The following is a 19,509-nucleotide window of genomic DNA, read 5'->3' as shown; positions in this document are numbered from 1 at the left end:
TAGATGCCAGTGTTGTAGCTGTACTGAAACAGTTTGGCTAGGGGCATGGTAAGTTCTGGAGCAGAAGTCTTCAGTACTATTGCTGGAATGTTGTCAGGGCCCATAGCCTTTACACTATCTAGTGCCATCAGCCGTTTCTTGATATCACGTGGAGTGAATCGAATTGGCTGAAGACTGGCATCTGTGATTCGGAGAACCTCTGGAGGAGGCCAAGATGTATCATCCACTCAGCATTTCTGGCTGAAGATTTTAGCAATTGCTTCAGCCTTATCTTTTGTACTGATGTGCTGGGCTCCTCCATCGTTAAAGATTGTGATATTTGTGGAGTCTCCTGCTCCAGTGAGTTGTTTAATTGCCCCCCACCATTCACAACTGGATGTGGCAGGATGCAGAGCTTAGATCTGATCCGTTGGTTGTGGAATCGCTTAGCTCTGTCTATCACATACTGCTTATGCAGTCCTGTGTTGTGGCTCCACCAGGTTGAACCTCATTTTTAGGTATGCCTGGTGCTGCTCCTGGCATGCCCTCCTGCACTCTTCATGAACCAGGGTTGATCCCCTAGCTTGGTAGTAATGGTAGATTGGAAGATATGCCATGAGGTTACAGATTGTGGTTGAATACAATTCTGCTGCTGATGGTCCACAGCACCTCATGGATGCCCAGTCTTGAGTTATTAGATCTGTTTGAAATCTATCCCATTTAGCATGGTGGTAGTGCCACACAACACGATGGAGGGTATCCTCAATGTGGAAACAGAACTTTGTCTCCACAAAGGCAGTGAGATGGTCACTCCTACCGATACAGTCATGGACAGGTGCATCTGCAGCAGGCAGATTGGTGGGTATGTTTTGGTCAAGTCAAGTATGTTTTTCCCTCTTGTTGGTTCCCTCACCACCTGCCGCAGACCTAGTGATGGCGGTATGTGGTAACCATTTTTGACCTGGTGCCATGAAACTTCATGAGTGCTGGAGTCTATGTTGAGGGCTCCCAGGGCAACTCCCTCCCAACTGCCGCCACTTCTGTTGGGTCTGTCCTGCTGTTGGGACATACACAGGGATGGTGATGGTGATGTCTGGAACATTGTCTGGTTGCACTCCTTTGAGACTTTTTAGCAGTTTGATACAACTGAGTGGTTTGCTAGGCCATTTCAGAGGGTATTTAAGAGTCAACCAGACCAGGCAGATTTCTTTCCCTTCTCACATTCCCAATGGGTTTTTACGGCAATTGATAATGGTTTTGTGGTCATCATCCAGATTTTTACTGAATTCAAATTTCACCATCTGCCCTGGTGGGATTTGAACCTGGGTTCCCAAAGTATTACCCTGGGTCTCGGGATTACTAGTCCAGCGACAATACTATTATGCCACCACCTCCCCTGCCTATGGTGAACTTTATAAAATACTTGCTCCACCTCAACTGGAGTCCCGTGTCCAATTCTGGGCACTGCACCTTAGGAATGATGTGAAAGCATTAGAGAGAGTGCATAAAACATTTACAAGAATGGCTCCAGAAAAGAAGGACTTCAGTTATGTAGATAGATTGGAGAAGCTGGGGCTGTTTTCCTTAGAAAGGAGAAGGTTGAAAGGGGTTTTGATTGAGGTATTCAAAATAATAATGGATTGGACAGAGTAGAAAGGGAGAAACTGTTCCCACACCAGAAGGATCGAGAACCAGAGAGCACCAAGATAACGTGACTGTCAAAACATTAAACAGCAAAAGAGGAAAAACTGTGGATTGGATCGGCAATACACTATCTGAAAGAATAGTGGAGGCAGACATGAGGAAAAACTGTGGTTTGGATCTGGAATACGCTGTCTGAAAGGATAGCGGAGGCAGATATGCAGGCCAAAGGCAGGGGAGTGGGAATAGTTGCGTTACTAGGAAACTAGAGTAAATGTGGAAAAAGAAATACAGGCAGAAGCACTTGCTAAAAGACTGAGATGAAGTCGATAGAATGGGAGGGGCCAAACGGCCTGATTCTTTGCTGTATATTCTACGTAACTTTTAAAAGGTATTTGGTCATGTACGTGAGGAGGATTAATTTGTAGGGCTATGGGGAAAAAGCTGGGGTGAGTGTCTAAATTGGACAGTTCTTTCAAAGAGCCTGCACTAGGGTGATAGGCCAACTGGCCTCCTTCTACTCGACAGTGTTTTAAGATGTCACGATGCTGTGAAAGGCACTATATATTCAAGGCTTTTTTCGTTCTTTAATCTGGCATCAGAATATCAGTAATACAATTATAAATTTGATATATAACACATGGGTTTATTAAAGAATGGAAAACTTGCACCCACCAACTAACTCAAAAGATTAACTGATGCATTCAAGTTTCTCCTGACATGTTAACCAGGTAATGTAAACCAGGCAAAATGCAAACTGAACAGTTTAAGAGCATCAGACTCGCATTTTATCACAAAACAACACAATTTCATTCACGTAATAAATAGCAGTTGAGTAATGCAAGTGAACTATAACACTATATTATAGAACATTAAAAATTACAATATAATAGTACAGGATGGTGCCTCCAACATTAATGCCTGGCACTCCAAAGGTGTCAGTGCTGTACAATGGCTGACTTCCCTTCAAATAGGGAACTTCACTGACATGGTAACTCACCAAGGCCTGCATCTTGTCCTCCAACTCCTGATTAGCTCGCTGGGATGCAGTGTAACTATTCTGTAATCTACATGGGCAGACAAAACAAAATCCAATTCAGCTTTTAAGTACATTACGGTGAATCATTGGTGTACACGTCCAATGTCCAAAATCCAGCACCGTTGGGAAAGTGACTATGCTGGATTTTGGATTTTACATTACCTGCCAGTGGAACAGGCAGCTTAGTGTATGGAGAACAGGGAGGGCTGGGTGGAGGCAGATCTTAAAGCACAGCAATGGACTCAGGTCTGAGCTCGTGAACTTGAACACCACATAGTCTGACAGAAAAAGGATACTGGACTCCAATGCCTGTTTTTTCTTATTCTTTCACAGAGTGTGGGTGTCACTGGCTCTCTCTAATTGCCCTTGAGAAGGTGAGAGTGAGCTGTCTTCTTGAACCGCTGCAGTCCATGTTGTGTAGGTACACCCACAGTGTTGTTAGGAAGGGAGTTCCAGGATTTGGACCCAGCAACAGCGAAGGAACAGCGATATATTCCAAGTCAGGATGGTGAGTGCTTGGAGGGAAACTTGCATGTAGTGGTGTTACCATGCATTTGTTGCCCTTGTCCTTGCAGATGGTAACGGCTATGGGTTTGGAAGGTGCTATCAAAGGAACCTTGTTGAATTTCTGCAGTGCATCTTGTAGATGGTACACACTGCTGCCACTGTTCGTCAGTGGTGGAGGGAGTGAATGTTGAAGGTGGTGGATGGGGTGTCGATTAAGCGGGCTGCTTGGTCCTAGATCGTGTTAAGCTTCTTGAGTGTTGTGGGAGCTGCACTCATCCAGGCAAGTGAAGATTATTCCATCATACTCCCAACATGTGCCTTGTAGATGGTGGATAGGCTTTGGGGAGACAGGAAGTGAGTTACTCACCGCAGGATTTCTAGCATCTGACCTGCTTTTGTAGCCACAGTATTTATGTGGCTAGTCCAGTTCAGTTTCTGGTAAATGGTAACCCGCAGGATGTTGATAGTGGGGGATTTAGTGATGGTAAAGTCATTGAAGTCAAGGGGCGTTGGTTAGGTTTTCTCTTGTTGGAGATGGTCATTGCCTGGCACTTGTGTCGCACGAATGTTACTTGCCACTTGTCAGCCCAAGCCTGGCTATTGTCCAGGTCATGCTGCATTCGGACATGGACTGCATCAGTATCTGAGGAGTCTCGAATAGTGCTGAACATCGTGCAATCATCAGCAAACATCCCCACTTCTGAACTTATGATGGAAGGAAGGTCATTAATAAAGCAGCTGAAGATGGTTGGGCCGAGGACACTACCCTGAGGAACTCATGCAGTGATGTCCTGGAATTGAGATGATTGACCTCCAACAATCACAACCACTTCCCTTTGTGCTAGGTATAACTCCAACCAGTGGAGAGTTTTCCCCGATTCCCGTTGCTCCAGTTTTGCTAGGGCTCCTTGATGCCACACTTGGTCAAATGCTACCTTGACATCAAGGGCAGTCACTCTCACCTCACCTCTGGAGTTCAGCACTTTTGCCCGTTTTTGAATCAAGGCTGTAATGAGGTCAGGAGCTGAGTGGCCCTGGCGGAACCCAAACTGAGTGTCAGTCAGCAAGTTATTTTTGAGAAAGTGCCACTTGATAGCACTGTTGAGGAGGAGACCGAGATGGATCATCAACTTGGCACTTCTGGCTGAAGATGGTTGCAAATGCTTTAGCCTTGTCTTTTGTATTGATGTGCTGGGCTCCTCCAACATTGAGGATGGGATATTTGTGGAGCTGCCTCCTCCAGTGAGTTGTTTAATTGCCCACCACCATTCACGATTGGTTGTGGCAGGACTGCAGAGCTTAGATCTGATCTGTTAGTTGTGGAATCGCTTAGTTTTGTCTATCATTTGTTGCTTATACCATTAGGCAGGCAGGTAGTCCTGTGTTGTAGCTTCACCAGGTTGAAACCTCATTTTTCTGTTTGCCTGGTGCTGCCCCTGGCATGCCTTCCTGCACTCTTCACCGAACCAAGGTTGATTCTCCGATGGTGGCAATGGTAGAGGGGAGATAAGCCGGACCATGAGGTTACAGATTGTGGTTGAGTACAATTCTGCTGCTGATGGCCCACAGAGTCCCATGGATGCCCAGTTTTGAGTTGCTCGTGAGAAGTAGTTACATATGTGAACCTATTGTAAAATTATAGGGCCCATGTGATAGAGTGTATTTTTGCTCCAGTTATACAAAAATGGCCATGGGTATCTATTAAAACTATTTTTTTTTTTGGTAAGGTTACACATGGAACTTTGTGTGTGATGGGTATGAATGAATAAACAAATGAAAAAACAGGTTCCAGGACGAGATCTTCCGAGAGAAAAATGTCCGGTTTTCAGACAATTCTGCTTTTCAAACAGTTGGATTTGGAATAGATCCATCAATTTGTTACAGCACAGAAGGTGGCCATTCAGCCCATTGTGTCCACGCTTGCTCCCCTAAGGACCAGTTCACATATTTCTGGGGAGGTGATGGCACAGTGATAATGTCACTGGACCTGTAATCCAGAAGCCCAGGCTAATGTCCTGGGGACACTGTGCAATTCCCACTATGGCAGCTGCTGGAATTTCATTCAAATAATAAAAGAATGAAAAGCAAGTCTCAGTGATCGTGACCATGAGGCCATTGTTGTAAAATAACATCTGGTTCACTAATGTCCTCTAGGGAAGGAAATCTGCCATCCTTACCCGGTCTGGCCTATATGTGTCTCCAGACCCACAGCAATGTGGTTGACTCTTAACTGCCCCCTGAAATGGCTGAGCCAGCCATTCATTTCAAGGGCAATTAGGGATGGGCAACAAGTGTTGGTCTTACCAGTAGCACCCATATCCCACGAAAGAATAAAAAAAACTTCCACTCTTTGCCCTCTCCCCACATCCCTGCACATTCCTCTTTTTCAGATATTTATATTATTTAGGAAAATTTAAGGCACAGAAGGCGGCCACTCTGCCCATTGTGACTGCGCTGGCCGAAAAATGAGTCACCCAGTCTAATCCCATTTTTCAGCACTTGGTCTGTAGCCCTGGAGATAATGAGTCAGAACAAAAATAGTGCAAACATAGGAACCAATGTAAACACAGGGGTGAGGGGTGACCTTAGTTGGGACAACTAAAATAAATAAAAACAACTCATATTGTATACTATCTTCACTGAGTAACGGTCTTCTCAATGCAATCAAATTTTGGGCTCAAGCCCCAGTCCAGGACATGAGTAGACAGTACCTGCTGAATCTTCAGTGTAGTACTGAGGGATTGCTGCATTAACAAGGCAATGTAATTTCATTGAGGTGATAAAGTGAAGCCCCACTTGTCCGTTTAAGTAGCTATTAAAGGTCACATGACCTTACTTAAAACAAGAGTACAGAATTCTCCTGGTCAACTGGCCAACATTCTCTCCACCATGACCACAGATTAACTCGTCATTCATTTTATTGCTCTCTGAGACTGTGAAACGTTGGCGGATTAAAAAAAGATGAAGAAAGTCATCCAACCTATCTTAGGTTTGCCAATGTAGAAGAATTCATGACTTGATCCAATCATCATTCCAATTATTTCAGGGTTGCACCTCAAAAGGACTGGGATCAATATCCTTGTGGCAGGCTACACTAGTGTGGTTGGGGAGGGTTCGAAACTAATGGCAGGAGAACGGGCACCAGCATCTAGAGGTATAGAAGAGTAATAAGGTGCATATGAGTGAGAAATATGGACTAGTACTAGAGAAGGGAGTAGTTCTATATTAGATAGAAGCAGTCTAAAGGCTACAGGGAATACAAAAACAGGGTCCCAATGCAAGTATGTAAATGCACAAAGTGTGCTACAAGCACAAATAACAGTGTGGGAATACGTTATATGGCAAGAATGGAAACATGGCTTAAAAATGGTGAGAACTGGATGCTTGATATTCAAAGATGCAAAGTGTTCAGAAAAGATGGGGAAGGAAAAAAGGAGAGGTTTCAGTAATGATTAGGGAAGACGTTGTAGAGTTGGAAAGACAGGCAATATTGGGGCATTTTACAGGCCTCCAAACAGTGATAGAGGAATAAATCTGCAGAGAAATCACAGAGATGTGCAAATTATAGCGTAGTAACAATGGGCGGGGGGGGGGGGGGCTTCAATTACCCAAATATCGATTGGGACAGTGTTAGAGTAAAGGGAAGGGAGGGTGAGCAATTTCTGAAATGTGTTCATAAGAACTTACTTAACCAGCATGTTCTTGACTAAAATGGTTCCAGGGATGAAGGGTTTCAGCTCCAAGGGTAGATTGGGGAAGCTGGGCTTATCCTTGGAGCAAAGAAGATTAAGGAGAGATTTGATTGAGATTGACAAGATTATGAAAAGTTCAGATAAGGTAAACAAAGACAAATTGTTCCCAATAACTGAAACTGGTGCAAAGAATAGGAAACACAGATTTAAGGTTTTAGGTAAGAGATGGAGGGAGGTGGGGGAAGTCAAGAACAACTTTTTTTTTTTTACATAGTGAGCAGTAGTGACATTAAACTCACTGCCTACAATGGTGGTGGTGGCAGAGATGATGAATGATTTCAAAAAGGAAATTAGATGGGCACTTGAAGGAAATAAACGTTCATGGCTATGGTATAAAACGGGAAAATGGGACTAATTGGAATGCTCCAGAGTGGGTATAGGCTCTTATTAAAATTCTTTCACAGGATGTGGGCATTGCTGTCTAGGCCAGCATTTACTGCCCATCCCTAACTACCCTTGAGAAGGTGGTGGTGAACTGCCTTCCTGAACTGCTGCAGTCCATGTGGTGTAGGAACGCCCAAGTGCTGTTAGGGAGGGAGCTCTAGGATTTTGACCCAGTGACAGTGAAGGAATGATGATAGTGTTCCAAGTCAGGATGGAGAGTGGCTTGGAGGTAAATTTGCAGGTGGTAGTGTTCCCATGGTATCTGCTGCCCTTGTCCTTCTAGATGGTAGTGGTTGCAGGTTTGGAAGGTGCTGTTGAATTAACCTTGGTGAGCTTCTAAAGTGCATCCTGGAGATTGTACACACTGCTGCTACTGTGGGTCAGTGGTGGAGGGAGTGAATGTTTGTGGATGTGGTGCCAATCAAGTGGGCTGCTTTGTCCTGGATGATGTCAAGCTTCTTGAGTGTTGTGGGAGCTACACTCATCCAGGCAGGTGGAGAATATTCTACCACATTCCTGACTTGTGTCTTGTAAATGGTGGACAGGCTTTGGGGAGTCAAGAATCGAGTTACTTGCTGCAGGATCCCTAGCCTCTGACTTGCTCTTATAACAACATTTGCATGGCTGGTCCAGTTCAGTTTCTGGTTAATAATAACCCTCAGGGTGTTGATAGTGAGGGATTCTGCCATTGAATGTCAAGGGGAGATGATCATTGCCTAGCACTTGCATGGTGCAAATGTTACTTGCCACTTATCAACCCAAGCCCAAATATTGCCCAGGTCTTACTATATATGGGCACGGACCGCTTCTGTATCTGAGGAGTCGTGAATGATGCTGAACATTGTACAATCATCAGCGAGTGTCCCTACTTCTGACCTTATGGTAGAAGGAAGATCATTGATGAAGCAGCTGAGGATGGTTGGGCCTAGGACACTACCCTGAGGAACTCCTGCAGTGATGTCCTGGAGCTGAGATGAATGATCTCCAACAACCACAACCATCTTCCTTTGTGCTAGGTATGACTCCAACCAGTGGAGAGTTTTCCCTATGATTCCCATTGTCTCCAGTTTTGCCAAGGCTCCCTGATGTCACACTTAATCAAATGCTGTCTTGATGTCAAGAGCTGTCACTCTTATCTCACCTCTGGAGTTCAGCTCTTTTGCCCATGTTTGAACCAAGGCTGTAATGAGATCAGGAACTGAGTGGCCCTGGCAGAACCCAAACTAAGCGTCAGTAAGCAAATGCCGCTTGATATCATGTCAGTGACACCTTCAGTCACTTTGCCTCGGGTAAGAGTTTGTGGAGCTGAGGGAGGTTAGAGATATGAAGCGATAGCCTAAAATCCCAGTCCTTTCTTACTGTTGAATCCTCTAATGCAGGGATCACTATTGTGGCTCATCTCTGAGCTGCCTCCATTCATTGCTGAATGAATCAATGCAAACAAAAGGGGGAGAAAGTTAAAATCTTCTAAAAAAAAATCTGATCTGATGGTACAGCAGATAAAAACACAATTAACTTTTTTTCTATCTGAAACAGTTTGCATCAGTGTAATATTAAGTCAAGTACTGCAGGTGAATGTTACAATACAGGACTACAGAAATACATTGATAAGCACACCAAGTCAAGCTCAAGTTAGACACTTTTATAACTACCAAAGAACTGTATTGTTTGAGTAACCAAGCACAGTCTTGTTAGAGTAAACCGTCCAGAAAGTCTAACCTTTTGTTATTCTTGTCCACGTAATACTCATGAGAATCTTTCAGTTTAAAATTTAGGCAAGCAACATATTTTTCAAAAACAAAAGTCTGAACAACAAAAAAAAATTCCCATTGACATTGCTAATGTGTGTTTGAATGTTAGTTTGTGCAGAGCAGTGTATAAAAATATCACCAAGACATTGTGGAGTGCCACCATTTGAGCTTCTAACCTGCGGAATTTGTCTTTTAGTTTGTCCATCTCTTCTCGGGCATGGCTCAGCTCTGCTTCAAGGTAATGTCGACTGGATTCAAAGTCAGTCTCCATAATTTCCAACTTTTGTGTGCTGTGAGTCAGCTTTCGACGCAACTCTTCATTCTGCTGCTGCAATTGCCTGTTTTAAAAAAAAATGTTAAAAGTACTTAAGGGACTTATTTGTAAATATAACATGGCACGTAAAAGAAACATCATTTGCCAGAATAGCAGAACAGCATATACTTGGGAGAACAGCTAGTCAGCAGTTTAATGGATATGTCATGAGGGGATACAGGACAACTGAAGAAAGATGCAGCTTCAAAGCCAAGTTGCCTCAGAGGAGGTTGGGACTTCTTGGACAAGGAAATGGAAAGAAAACAACAGAGGCAATTTCAATACAAGATTATGAACTGCAAGTTGCACTCACATATACTGAATGGAACAGAATTAACTCTGTAAATGCTGTTTTGATTACTGGAAATCATGCAGGATGCACATCATGTTCTCCTAATGCATTCAAATTGAATGCCATTAGAGCACAACACATACAAACTAAAACCAGGAGCCATATTTATTTATAGGGTAAATGAATTCAAGTACAGTAAAATACTCCAGGCTGAATTTAACAGGGGGAAGTTTGGGGGTGGTGGGTGTACTGTTCACCACTCACAGTTGAAAGGTCAGTTGGAAACTAACCACCTTTAAAAAAGGCTAGCCTTAGCGACATGGGAAGCCTTAACAAGCTGAGGGTCGGACTTCCGACTCTCAGTGGAAGGAAGTGCCGCCTTCCAGAGCTGCCGGCCAATCTGGTAGGCCGGTAGCTCTTGCAGTCTCAGCAGCACTAGAGAGAATAGTAGGCATTGCTGGGACAGCAAGGAGGCCCTTGAAAGAAATGTCATGGACACCAGAGACAGGTAAGTCAGTCGGCTTTTTTGGGCAGGGAGAGGGCCGACTCCCTGAGGAGGTGGTGAGTGGGGTGGGTTTTGGAGGCTGGGCAGGGAGGCACAAGGGGGTGGTATGATCTTAGGAGGGGCGACCCCTGATGTACATACAAACATATGAATTAGGAGCCTGCTCTGCCATTCAATAAGATCATGGCTGATCTGATTATAACTTCAACTCCACATTCGCGTCTGCCCCCAATAACCTTTCATCTCTTGCTTATCAAATAGACTCTGCATTAAAAATGTTCAAAGATTCTGCTTCCAACACCTTTTCAGGAAAAGAATTCCAAAGACTCACAATGCTCAGAGAAAAAATTTTCTTTGTCTCTGCCTTAACTGGGCAACCCCTTATTTTTAAACAGTGACCCCTAGTTCTAGATTCTCCCACAAGAGGAAACATCCTCTTCACATCCACCCTGTCAAGACTCATCAGGATCTAATATGTTTAAATTAAGTCACCTCCTACTCTTCTACATTCCAGCAGATACAAGCCTAGCCTGCCCAACCTTTCCTCATAAAACAACCTGCCCATTGCAGGTATTAATCCAGTAAACCTTCTCTCAACTGCTTCCAAAGCATTTACATCCTTCCTTTGGAAAGGAGACCAATAGTTAGGCCTCATCTGGAGTACTGCATCCAGTTTTGAGCACCATACTTGAGGAAAGATGTGAAGGCACTGGAGAGAGGTCAGAGAAGATTCACAAGAATGATTCCCAGGATGAAGAACTGTGAGGATAGATTGGAGAGGTTGGGACTGTTCGGACTCTTGGAGAAAAGAAGACTGAGAGGAGACTTGGTCGAGGTATTCGAGATCCTGAGGGGTTTGGGCAGGGTAAATAGTGAGAAATTGTTCCCACTCAAGAGAACATCAAGAACTAGAGGGCACAGATTCAAAATAATTGGCAAATGGAGTAAATTTAATGCGAGGGAAAATGCTTTCACTCAGAGGGTGGTTGGAGTCTGGAACAAACTTCCTGAAAGGGTGGTGGAGACAGGTTCAATTGAGGTATTCAAAAGGGAATTGGATTCCTATTTGAAAAGAGAGAATGTGCAAGTTTATGGAGATAAGGCAGGGGAGTGGGGCTAGGTGGAATGTTCTTTCAGAGAGCCAATGCAGACTCGAAGGGCCGAATAGCCTCCTTCTGCATTGTAATGATACTGTGTTACTGTGAGAGGCGGAAGTCACGCGCAGCTCTTGTTTAGCCCACCCGCTGTACGTTATGGCTTGCAAGGCGAGCTTTGCATATGTGTGGGATGGTGGGTGGGGTCTGGGGTGTGGTACGGATAGCGGGTGAGCCAACCAATGTGTGCAGAGACTTTTTTTGGTCTGGTAGACCACTAGCCTTCTGGTATTCGACTTCATGCACAAAATTCAGAACTCTAGCCAGAACAAAAGACTGGCATTCACTCCTAAAGGAATACAATTGAAAAGCAGAGAAGTTACGGTTACACATTTATAGAACCTTGGTCAGGCTACATTTGGAGGACTGAAAAATTTTGGTCTCCTGATTATAAAAAAGATATTGAGACACTGGAGAAGGTTCACAGAATCACACAGTGCAGAAGAGGCCCTTCAGCCCATCGAGTCTGCACCGACACGTGAGAAACACCTGACCTACCTAACTAATCCCATTTACCAGCACTTGGCCCATAGCCTTGAATGTTATGACCTTCCAAGTGCTCATCCAGGTACTTTTTAAAGGACCTGAGGCAACCTGCCTCCACCACCCTCCCAGGCAGCGCATACCATCCTCTGGTTAAAAAGGTTTTTCCTCACATACCCCCGAAACCTCCTGCCCCTCACCTTGAACTTGTGTCCCCTCGTGACTGACCCTTCAACTAAGGGGAACAGCTGCTCCCTATCCACCCTGTCCATGCCCCTCATAATCCTGTACACCTCGATCAGGTCTCCCCTCAGTCTTCTCTGCTCCAACAAAAACAACTCAAGTCTATCCAACCTTTCTTCATAACTTAAATGTTTCATCCCAGGCAACATCCTGATGAATCTCCCCTGCACCTCCTCTAGTGCAATCACATCCTTCCTATAATGCAGCGACCAGAACTGCACTCAGTACACCAGCTGTGGCCTCACCAAGGTTCTATACAACTCCAACATGATCTCCCTACCTTTTGTAATCTATGCCTCGATTGATAAAGGCAAGTGTCCCATATGCCTTTTTCAGCACCCCACTAACATGCCCCTCCGCCTTCAGAGATCTATGGACATACACGCCAAGGTCCCTTTGTTCCTCAGAACTTCCTAGTGTCATGCCGTTCATTGAATACTTATTTGTCAAATTACTCCTTCCAAAGTGTATCACCTCACACTTTTCAGGGTTAAATTCTATCTGCCACTTATCTGCCCGTTTGACTATCCCGTCTATATCTTCCTGTAGACCAAGACACTAAACTTCACCTTAACCACCTGGCCAATCGTTATATCATCCGCAAACTTACTAATCCTACCCCCCACATTCTCATCTATGTCGTTTATACAAATGACAAATAATAGGGGACCCAACACAGATCCTTGTGGTACACCACTGGACACCAGCTTCCAGTCACTAAAGCAGCCTTCTGTCATAACCCTCTGTCTCGTACGGCTAAGCCAATTTTGAATCCACCTTATCAAATTACCCTGTATCCCATGTGCATTTGCCTTCTTTATAAGCCTCCCATGTGGGACCTTGTCAAAGGACCAGACAGGAATTAAAAATTTGGGTCAGAGCCCCTGCAATCTTCTCCCTTGCCTCCCTCAGCAGTCTGGGACACAAATCATCTGGACCTGGAGATTTGTCCACTTTTAAGCCTGCCAACACCTCCAATACCTTGTCATTCTCTATATCAATTTGCTCAAGAACCTCGCAGTCCCTTTCCCTGAGTTCCATACCTTCATCCTCATTCTCTTGGGTGAAGATGGATGTGAAGTATTCGTTCAACACTCGACCGATGTCCTCTGGCTCCAGCCATAGACTGCCCCCTTGGACCCTTATGGGCCCTACTCTTTCCCTGATTATCCTCTTCCCATTGATATACTTATAGAATATCTTAGGATTTTCCTTACCTTTACCAGCCAGAGCTTCTTCATATCCCATCTGTGCTCTCCTAATTGCTTTCTTAAACTCCACCCTGCACTTTCTGTACTCCACTAATGCCTCTGCTGATTTGCTCCCCATGTACCTGCTAAAAGCCTCTCTGTTCCTTCTCATCATATCCTGAAAATTTCTGCTCATCCATGGTTCTCTGAGCTTGTTACTCCTTCCTATCACCCTAGAGGGAACATGTTGAGCCTGTACCCTCTCCATTTCCTTTTTGAATGCCCCCACCCCACTGTTCCTCTGTAGATTTCCCCACAAGTAGCTGTTCCCAGTCTACCTTGGCCAGATCCTGCCTTATCTTACTAAAATCCGCTCTCCCCCAGTCCAAAACATTTTTTTGCAACTTGTCTATTTCTTTGTCCGTAATAAGCTTAAATTGTACCATGTTGTGGTCACTATCACTAAAATGCTCCCCCACCACCACCTCAGCCACCTGTCCGGCTTCATTCCCGAGAATTCAGTACAGCACTGCGCCGTCCCTTGTTGGACCCTCTACATATTGACCTAAAAAGTTCTCCTGTACACATTTCAAGAAATCCACTCCATCCAAGCCCTTATCACTATGTCTATCCCAATTAATGTTGGGAAAGTTGAAATCACCTAATATAATTACACTATTGTTATTGTTTTTACACACCTCCGCAAATTGTGCAAATATTTGCTCCTCATTTTCCCACTGACTATCTGGAGCCCATAATAAACACCTAACAATGTGGCTGCCCCTTTTTTATTCCTAAGCGCTACCCACAAAACTTCATTCAATGCCCCCTCCAAGATATCATCTCTCCTTACTGCAGTAACTGACTCCTTAACTAATAATGCAATGCCTCCTCCTCTTTTACCCCCTCCCCTGTCTCGCCTGAAGATTCTATATCCCGGAATGTTGAGCTGCCAATCCTGCTCCTCCTTCAACCATGTCTCAGTGATGGCTCCTATATCACAATTCCACGTGTCAATCCTCAACCTTAACTCATCCGTTTTACCTGTAATACTCCTGGCATTAAAGTAGAGGCCATCCAGCCTTGCCTTACTTAATGCAACTGTACTCCCTCTGACTTGATTGCTTTACTATATTATGGTGTGTCCTTATTCTGCCAACATCGTGTCCCCTCCCCCTGCCAAATTAGTTTAAACTCCTCCCAACAGCACTCGCAAACCTGCCCACAAGGATGTTAGTCCCGCTCTGGTTCAGATGTAGACCGTTCCACTTGTACAGGTCCCACCTTCCCCAGAAACGGTCCCAGTGATCCAGGAATCTAAAACCCTCCCTCCTGCAACAACTCTTAAGCCATGTATTCATCTGCGCTATTCTCCTATTTCTGTGCTCACTAGCACGTGGCACTGGGAGTAATCCAGAGATTACAACCTGAGAAGTCTTGCTTTTCAGTCTACTGCCTAACTCCCTGAATTCTTGATGCAAGACCTCATCCCTCTTTCTACCTATGTCATTGGTACCAACATGTACCATGACCTCTGTCTTATCACCCTCCCCCATTCATCAAGTTTGCGAGAATGGTACGAGAATTGAAAGATTATAATCCTCAGGAAGGGTTGAACTGGCTGGAGCTCTTTCCTCTACTAAAAAGAGAACTGGGGGGTGACCTTGAGGTCTTTATTATGAAAGGACTTGATAGGTTAAGCATATGGAAGAGGATTCCACCTCTGGGGGAGACTAGAAGTAGGGGTCAAAAGTATAAGATAGTCACTAATAAATTTAATAGGGAATTTAGGAGAAACTACTTTAGCCAGAGCATGGCTAGAACATGGAACATGTTACCACATGGAATAGTTAGGTGGCTAACATAGGGAAACATAACAACATAAAGAAACAGGAGTAAACCATATGGCCTCCAAGCCTGTTTCACCTTTCAATAAATTATGGTTGATCTTGAACCTCAACTACACTTTTCCACCTATTTCCATAATTCCTTGATTCCTTGAGTGTCAAAAAATCTATCACATGTCGCTGTCAGTCCCAAAATAAATTCAACAACTGAGCAGCCACAGAATCACAGAATCTTTACAGTGCAGAAGGAGTCCATTCAGCCCATCAATTCTGCATTGGCTTTCTGAAAGAGCTTTCCATCAAGTCCCATTCTCCTGCTGTATCCCAGTGACCCTGCACATTCTTTCTTTTCAGAGAGCAATCCAATTCCCTCAAATACCTCAATCAAACCTGCCTCCACCAGTTCCAGATTCCAACCACCCTCTGGATGAAAACATTTTTCCTTATGTCACTTTTACTCCTTTTGCCACTCTTTTCAATTTGTGCTCTCTAGTTCTTGATGCTCTCTGGAGTGGGAACAGTTTCTCACTTTTTACTTTGTCCATACCCCTCAGTATCTTGAATGCCTAAGTCAAGTCTCCTCTCTGCCTTCTTTTCTCCAAATCACTACACTGTTTCCAGTCACTCAGCCAATTTCTTATCCAAGTGCCTACTTTCCCTTTTCGTCTACGACTTAGAATTTTGCTCACAAGTCTGTTGTGTCGCACTGTATCAAATGCCTTTTAAAAATCCATATACACCACATTATCAGTATTTCCTTTATCAACCCTCTCTGTTATCTCCTCAAAAAACTCCAGCAAGTTAGTTAAACATGACTTTCCCTTAATGAATCCATGCTGGCTTTCCTTAATTATCCTGCATTTGTCTAAGTGACTGTTGATTTTGTCCTGAACTATAGTTTCCAGAAGTTTTCCTACCACTGAAGTCAAACTGACCAGTCTGTAGTTGCCAGCTTTATCCTTGCAACCCTTTTTGAACAAGGATGTAACATTCACAGTTCTCCAGTTCTCTGGCACCTCTCCTGTGTCGAAGGGAGACTGGAAGATTATCACTAGTGCCTCTGCAATTTCCATTCTTACATCGCTCAGTACCTTTGGATGCACCTCATCTAGTCCTGGTATCTTATCAATTTTCAGTAAAGGCAGCCTTTCTGATATCTCCTCCTTCTCAACTGTAAATTCTTCTAGTGTACCGGTTACCTCCTGTCTCACCTTGGACTGGGTACATCTTCTTCCTTTGTAACGACAGTTGCAAAGTACTTGTTTAATACCTCCGCTACTTCTCCTGCCTCAACGTGCATGTCTCCTTTTTTATCCCTAATCAGCCCAACTCTTTCTATTACCACACTTTTATTTTTTTTATATGCTTAGAGAAGGCTTTGGGATTCAGTCTACTTTCATGTTCTATCCTTGCTTTTCTTATTGGTTTTGTCACTTCCCCTCTGGTCCTTCTATATTCAGCCCGATTCTCCATCGTATTTTCTACCTGACATCTGTCGTACGTGCACTTCTTTTCATCGTCACTTGAATCTCTCTTGCCATCCAGGGCACTCTGGATTTATTTGTCCTATGTTTACCCTTCAAGGGAATATACATTGACATTAACTGCAATACAGTTTCTTTGAAGAAACAGTCCACAGTCCTCTGGGATAGAGAATTCCAGAGTCACAGCCCTCTGAAGATATTTTTTATCTCAGTCTTAAATTGCTGAGCCCTTAACTTGAGACTATGACTGTTTTATATATTTTTGATATACCACATGTACTTGAGTATTAGTTGATCTCATGTATAAGTGTATTTGGCCTAAAAATCCAAAGTCCTTAGGAATATTGGAACAAGAGTTGGCCATTCAGCCCATCCAGCCTGCTCCACCATTCTATATAATATGTCTCATCATCTACTTCAATGCTTTTTCCCTCTATCCCCATATCCCTTTACATCATTGATATTTAGAAATCTGTCAATCTCTGCTTTAAACATATGACCGAGCTCCCACAGCCCTTGGGGTAGAGAATTCCAAAGATTCACAACCCTCGAGTAAAAAAATTCTCCTCACCTCAGTCCTAAGTGGCTTCCCCCTTATTTTGAAATCGTGTCCCCTGGTTCTAAACTCCCCAGTGAGAGGAAACATCTTACCTGCATCTATCCTGTCTATCCCTTTAAGTATTTTGTAAGTTTCAGTGAGATCACCTCTTATTCTTCAAAACTCTACAGAATATAGGCCTGGCTTCCCCAGTCTCTCTTCATAGGACAGTCGCACCATCCGGGGAACAAGTCTGGTGAACTTTTGTTGCACTTCCTCTAAGGCAATAATATCCTTTCTAAGGTAAGGGGACCAAAACTGCACACAGCACTCCAGCTGCAGCCTTCTACACAATTGAAGCAAGGCTTCGTTACTCCAATACTCAAATCCTCTTACGATAAAGGCTAACATTCCATTAACCCTCCTAATTGCCTGCTGCACCTGCATCTTAACTTTCAGTGACATATTGACAAGGACACCCAGATCCCTTTGTACATCTACACTTTCTAATCTCTTACCATTTAAGAAATACTCTGCAAATCTGTTCCTCCTATCCAAGTGGATAGGATAACCTCACATTTTTCCACATATTCCACTTGCCAAGTTGTTGCCCATTCACGAAGTCTGTCCAAATCCTTCTGTAGCCACTTTACATCTTCCTCACAACTCACATTCCCACCTAGCTTTGTGTCATCTACGAACTTGCAAATGTTACATTTGGTCCCCACATCCAAATGATTGATAGATATTGTGTACAGATGGGGCCCAAGTACTGATCCTCGCGGTGCCCCAATAGTCACAGCCTGCCAACGTGAGAATGACCTGTTCATTCCTACTCTCTGTTTTCTGCCTGTTCACCAATCCTTAATCCATGCCAACATATTACCTCCTATCCTATGGTGCTTTAATTTTATTAACCAACCTCCTGTGGGGGACTTTATCAAAAGCCTTCTGAAAATCTAAAAGTGTACGACGTCCACCAACTCCCCTTTATCAATTCTGTCAGTAACATCCTCAAAAAACTCCAACAGGTTTGTTAAACATGATTTCCATTTGTAAATCCTTGTTGACTATGCCCAATCAGATCATTATTATCCACGTGTTCGTTTATCACATCCTTTATATTAGATTCTAGCACTTTCCCTATACTGTTGTAAGGCTAACAGGTCTGTCGTTCCCTGTTTTCTCTCTCTCTCCCTTCTTAAATAGTGGAGTAACATTTGCTGTCTTCCAATCTGCAGGAACTGTTCCAGAATTTGTAGAATTTTAGAAGATGATCACCAATGAATCTACTATCTCCATAGCTACCTCTTTCAACATTCTGGGATGGAGAATTTCAGGTCCCAGGGAATTATCAGCTTTCAGTCCCACTAATTTCTCCAATACAGCCTTCTTACTAATTTCCTTCAATTCCTCATTCTCCCTCGTTTCTTGGATCTCAGATTCAGGGAGATTTCATGCATCTTCCTCTATGAATACAGGGTAATCATTGAGCTTCTCTGATATTTCTCTATTCCCCATTATAAAGTCTTCTGACTCTGCCTGTAACGGACCACATTTGTCTCAGCCTTTTTACATACCTTTAGAAGCTTTTGCATTCTGTTTTTATAGAGTCATAGAGATCTACAGCACAGAAAAAGTCCCTTCGGCCCATCGAGTCCACACCAGTCAAACAAGTACCTAACTACTCTAATCCCAATTTCCAGCACTAGGCCCATAGCCTTGTATGCCATGGCATTGCAAATGCACATCCAAATACTTCTTAAAGGTTATGAGGGTATGTGCCTCTACCGCCCTTTCAGGCAGTGAGTTCCAGATACCAACCACCCTCTGGGTGAAAAAATTCTTCCTCACATCCCCTCTGAACCTCCTGCCCCTTACCTTAAATCTATGCCCCCTGGTTATTGATCCCTCTATCAAGGGGAAAAGTTCTTTCCTATCTATCTATGCCCCTCATAATTTTATACACCTCAATCATGTCCCTCTTCAATCTCCTCTGCTCCAGGGAAAATAACCCTAATCTATCCAATCTCTCCTCATAACAAACTCTCCAGCCCAGGCAACATCCTGGTAAATCTCCTCTGTACTCTCTCTCTCTCTCTCGTGCAATCACATCCTTCCTATGGCCTAGCCAGCATTTTATACAGTTCCAGCATAGCCTCCCCGTTCTTATATTCTATGCCTCAGCTAATAAAGGCAAATATCCCATATGCCTTCTTAACCAGCTTATCCACCTGTCCCGCTACCTTAAGGGACCTTGGCCAAAATTTACCATTAGGTGGGCGGGCGGAGCAAGTGCTGATTTGGGTGGCCACAAATCCGATCGCCGCCAGCAATTGGGGCAGTGCCGCCATTTTGCGCAGGCAGGCCAATTAAGGCCCACCCAGCGCATTTCACATCCCGTGGA

At 43.9% G+C, this 19,509-nt stretch overlaps 1 protein-coding gene across 4 annotated transcripts in view; it reads right to left on the bottom strand.

Moving 5' to 3' along the window:
* The window catches only part of tjap1 (tight junction associated protein 1 (peripheral)), a 443,700-nt gene that overhangs the window by 192,052 nt on the left and 232,139 nt on the right, over positions 1 to 19,509 (bottom strand). For all 4 annotated transcript variants that reach the window (XM_041188727.1, XM_041188728.1, XM_041188731.1 and 1 more), the window contains 2 exons: positions 9,230 to 9,391; positions 2,621 to 2,687 (listed from right to left, as the gene is read on the bottom strand). In XM_041188727.1, the coding sequence (XP_041044661.1) occupies positions 2,621 to 2,687; positions 9,230 to 9,391 (229 nt within the window). The remainder of the gene's footprint in view (positions 1 to 2,620; positions 2,688 to 9,229; positions 9,392 to 19,509) is intronic.

Source organism: Carcharodon carcharias, chromosome 5, assembly GCF_017639515.1.
Source record: "Carcharodon carcharias isolate sCarCar2 chromosome 5, sCarCar2.pri, whole genome shotgun sequence".
In the NCBI taxonomy this organism is placed as follows: domain Eukaryota; kingdom Metazoa; phylum Chordata; class Chondrichthyes; order Lamniformes; family Lamnidae; genus Carcharodon; species Carcharodon carcharias.
The sequence above is the reverse complement of the archived record's forward strand: the minus strand, read 5'-3'. Positions and strand labels throughout refer to the sequence as shown.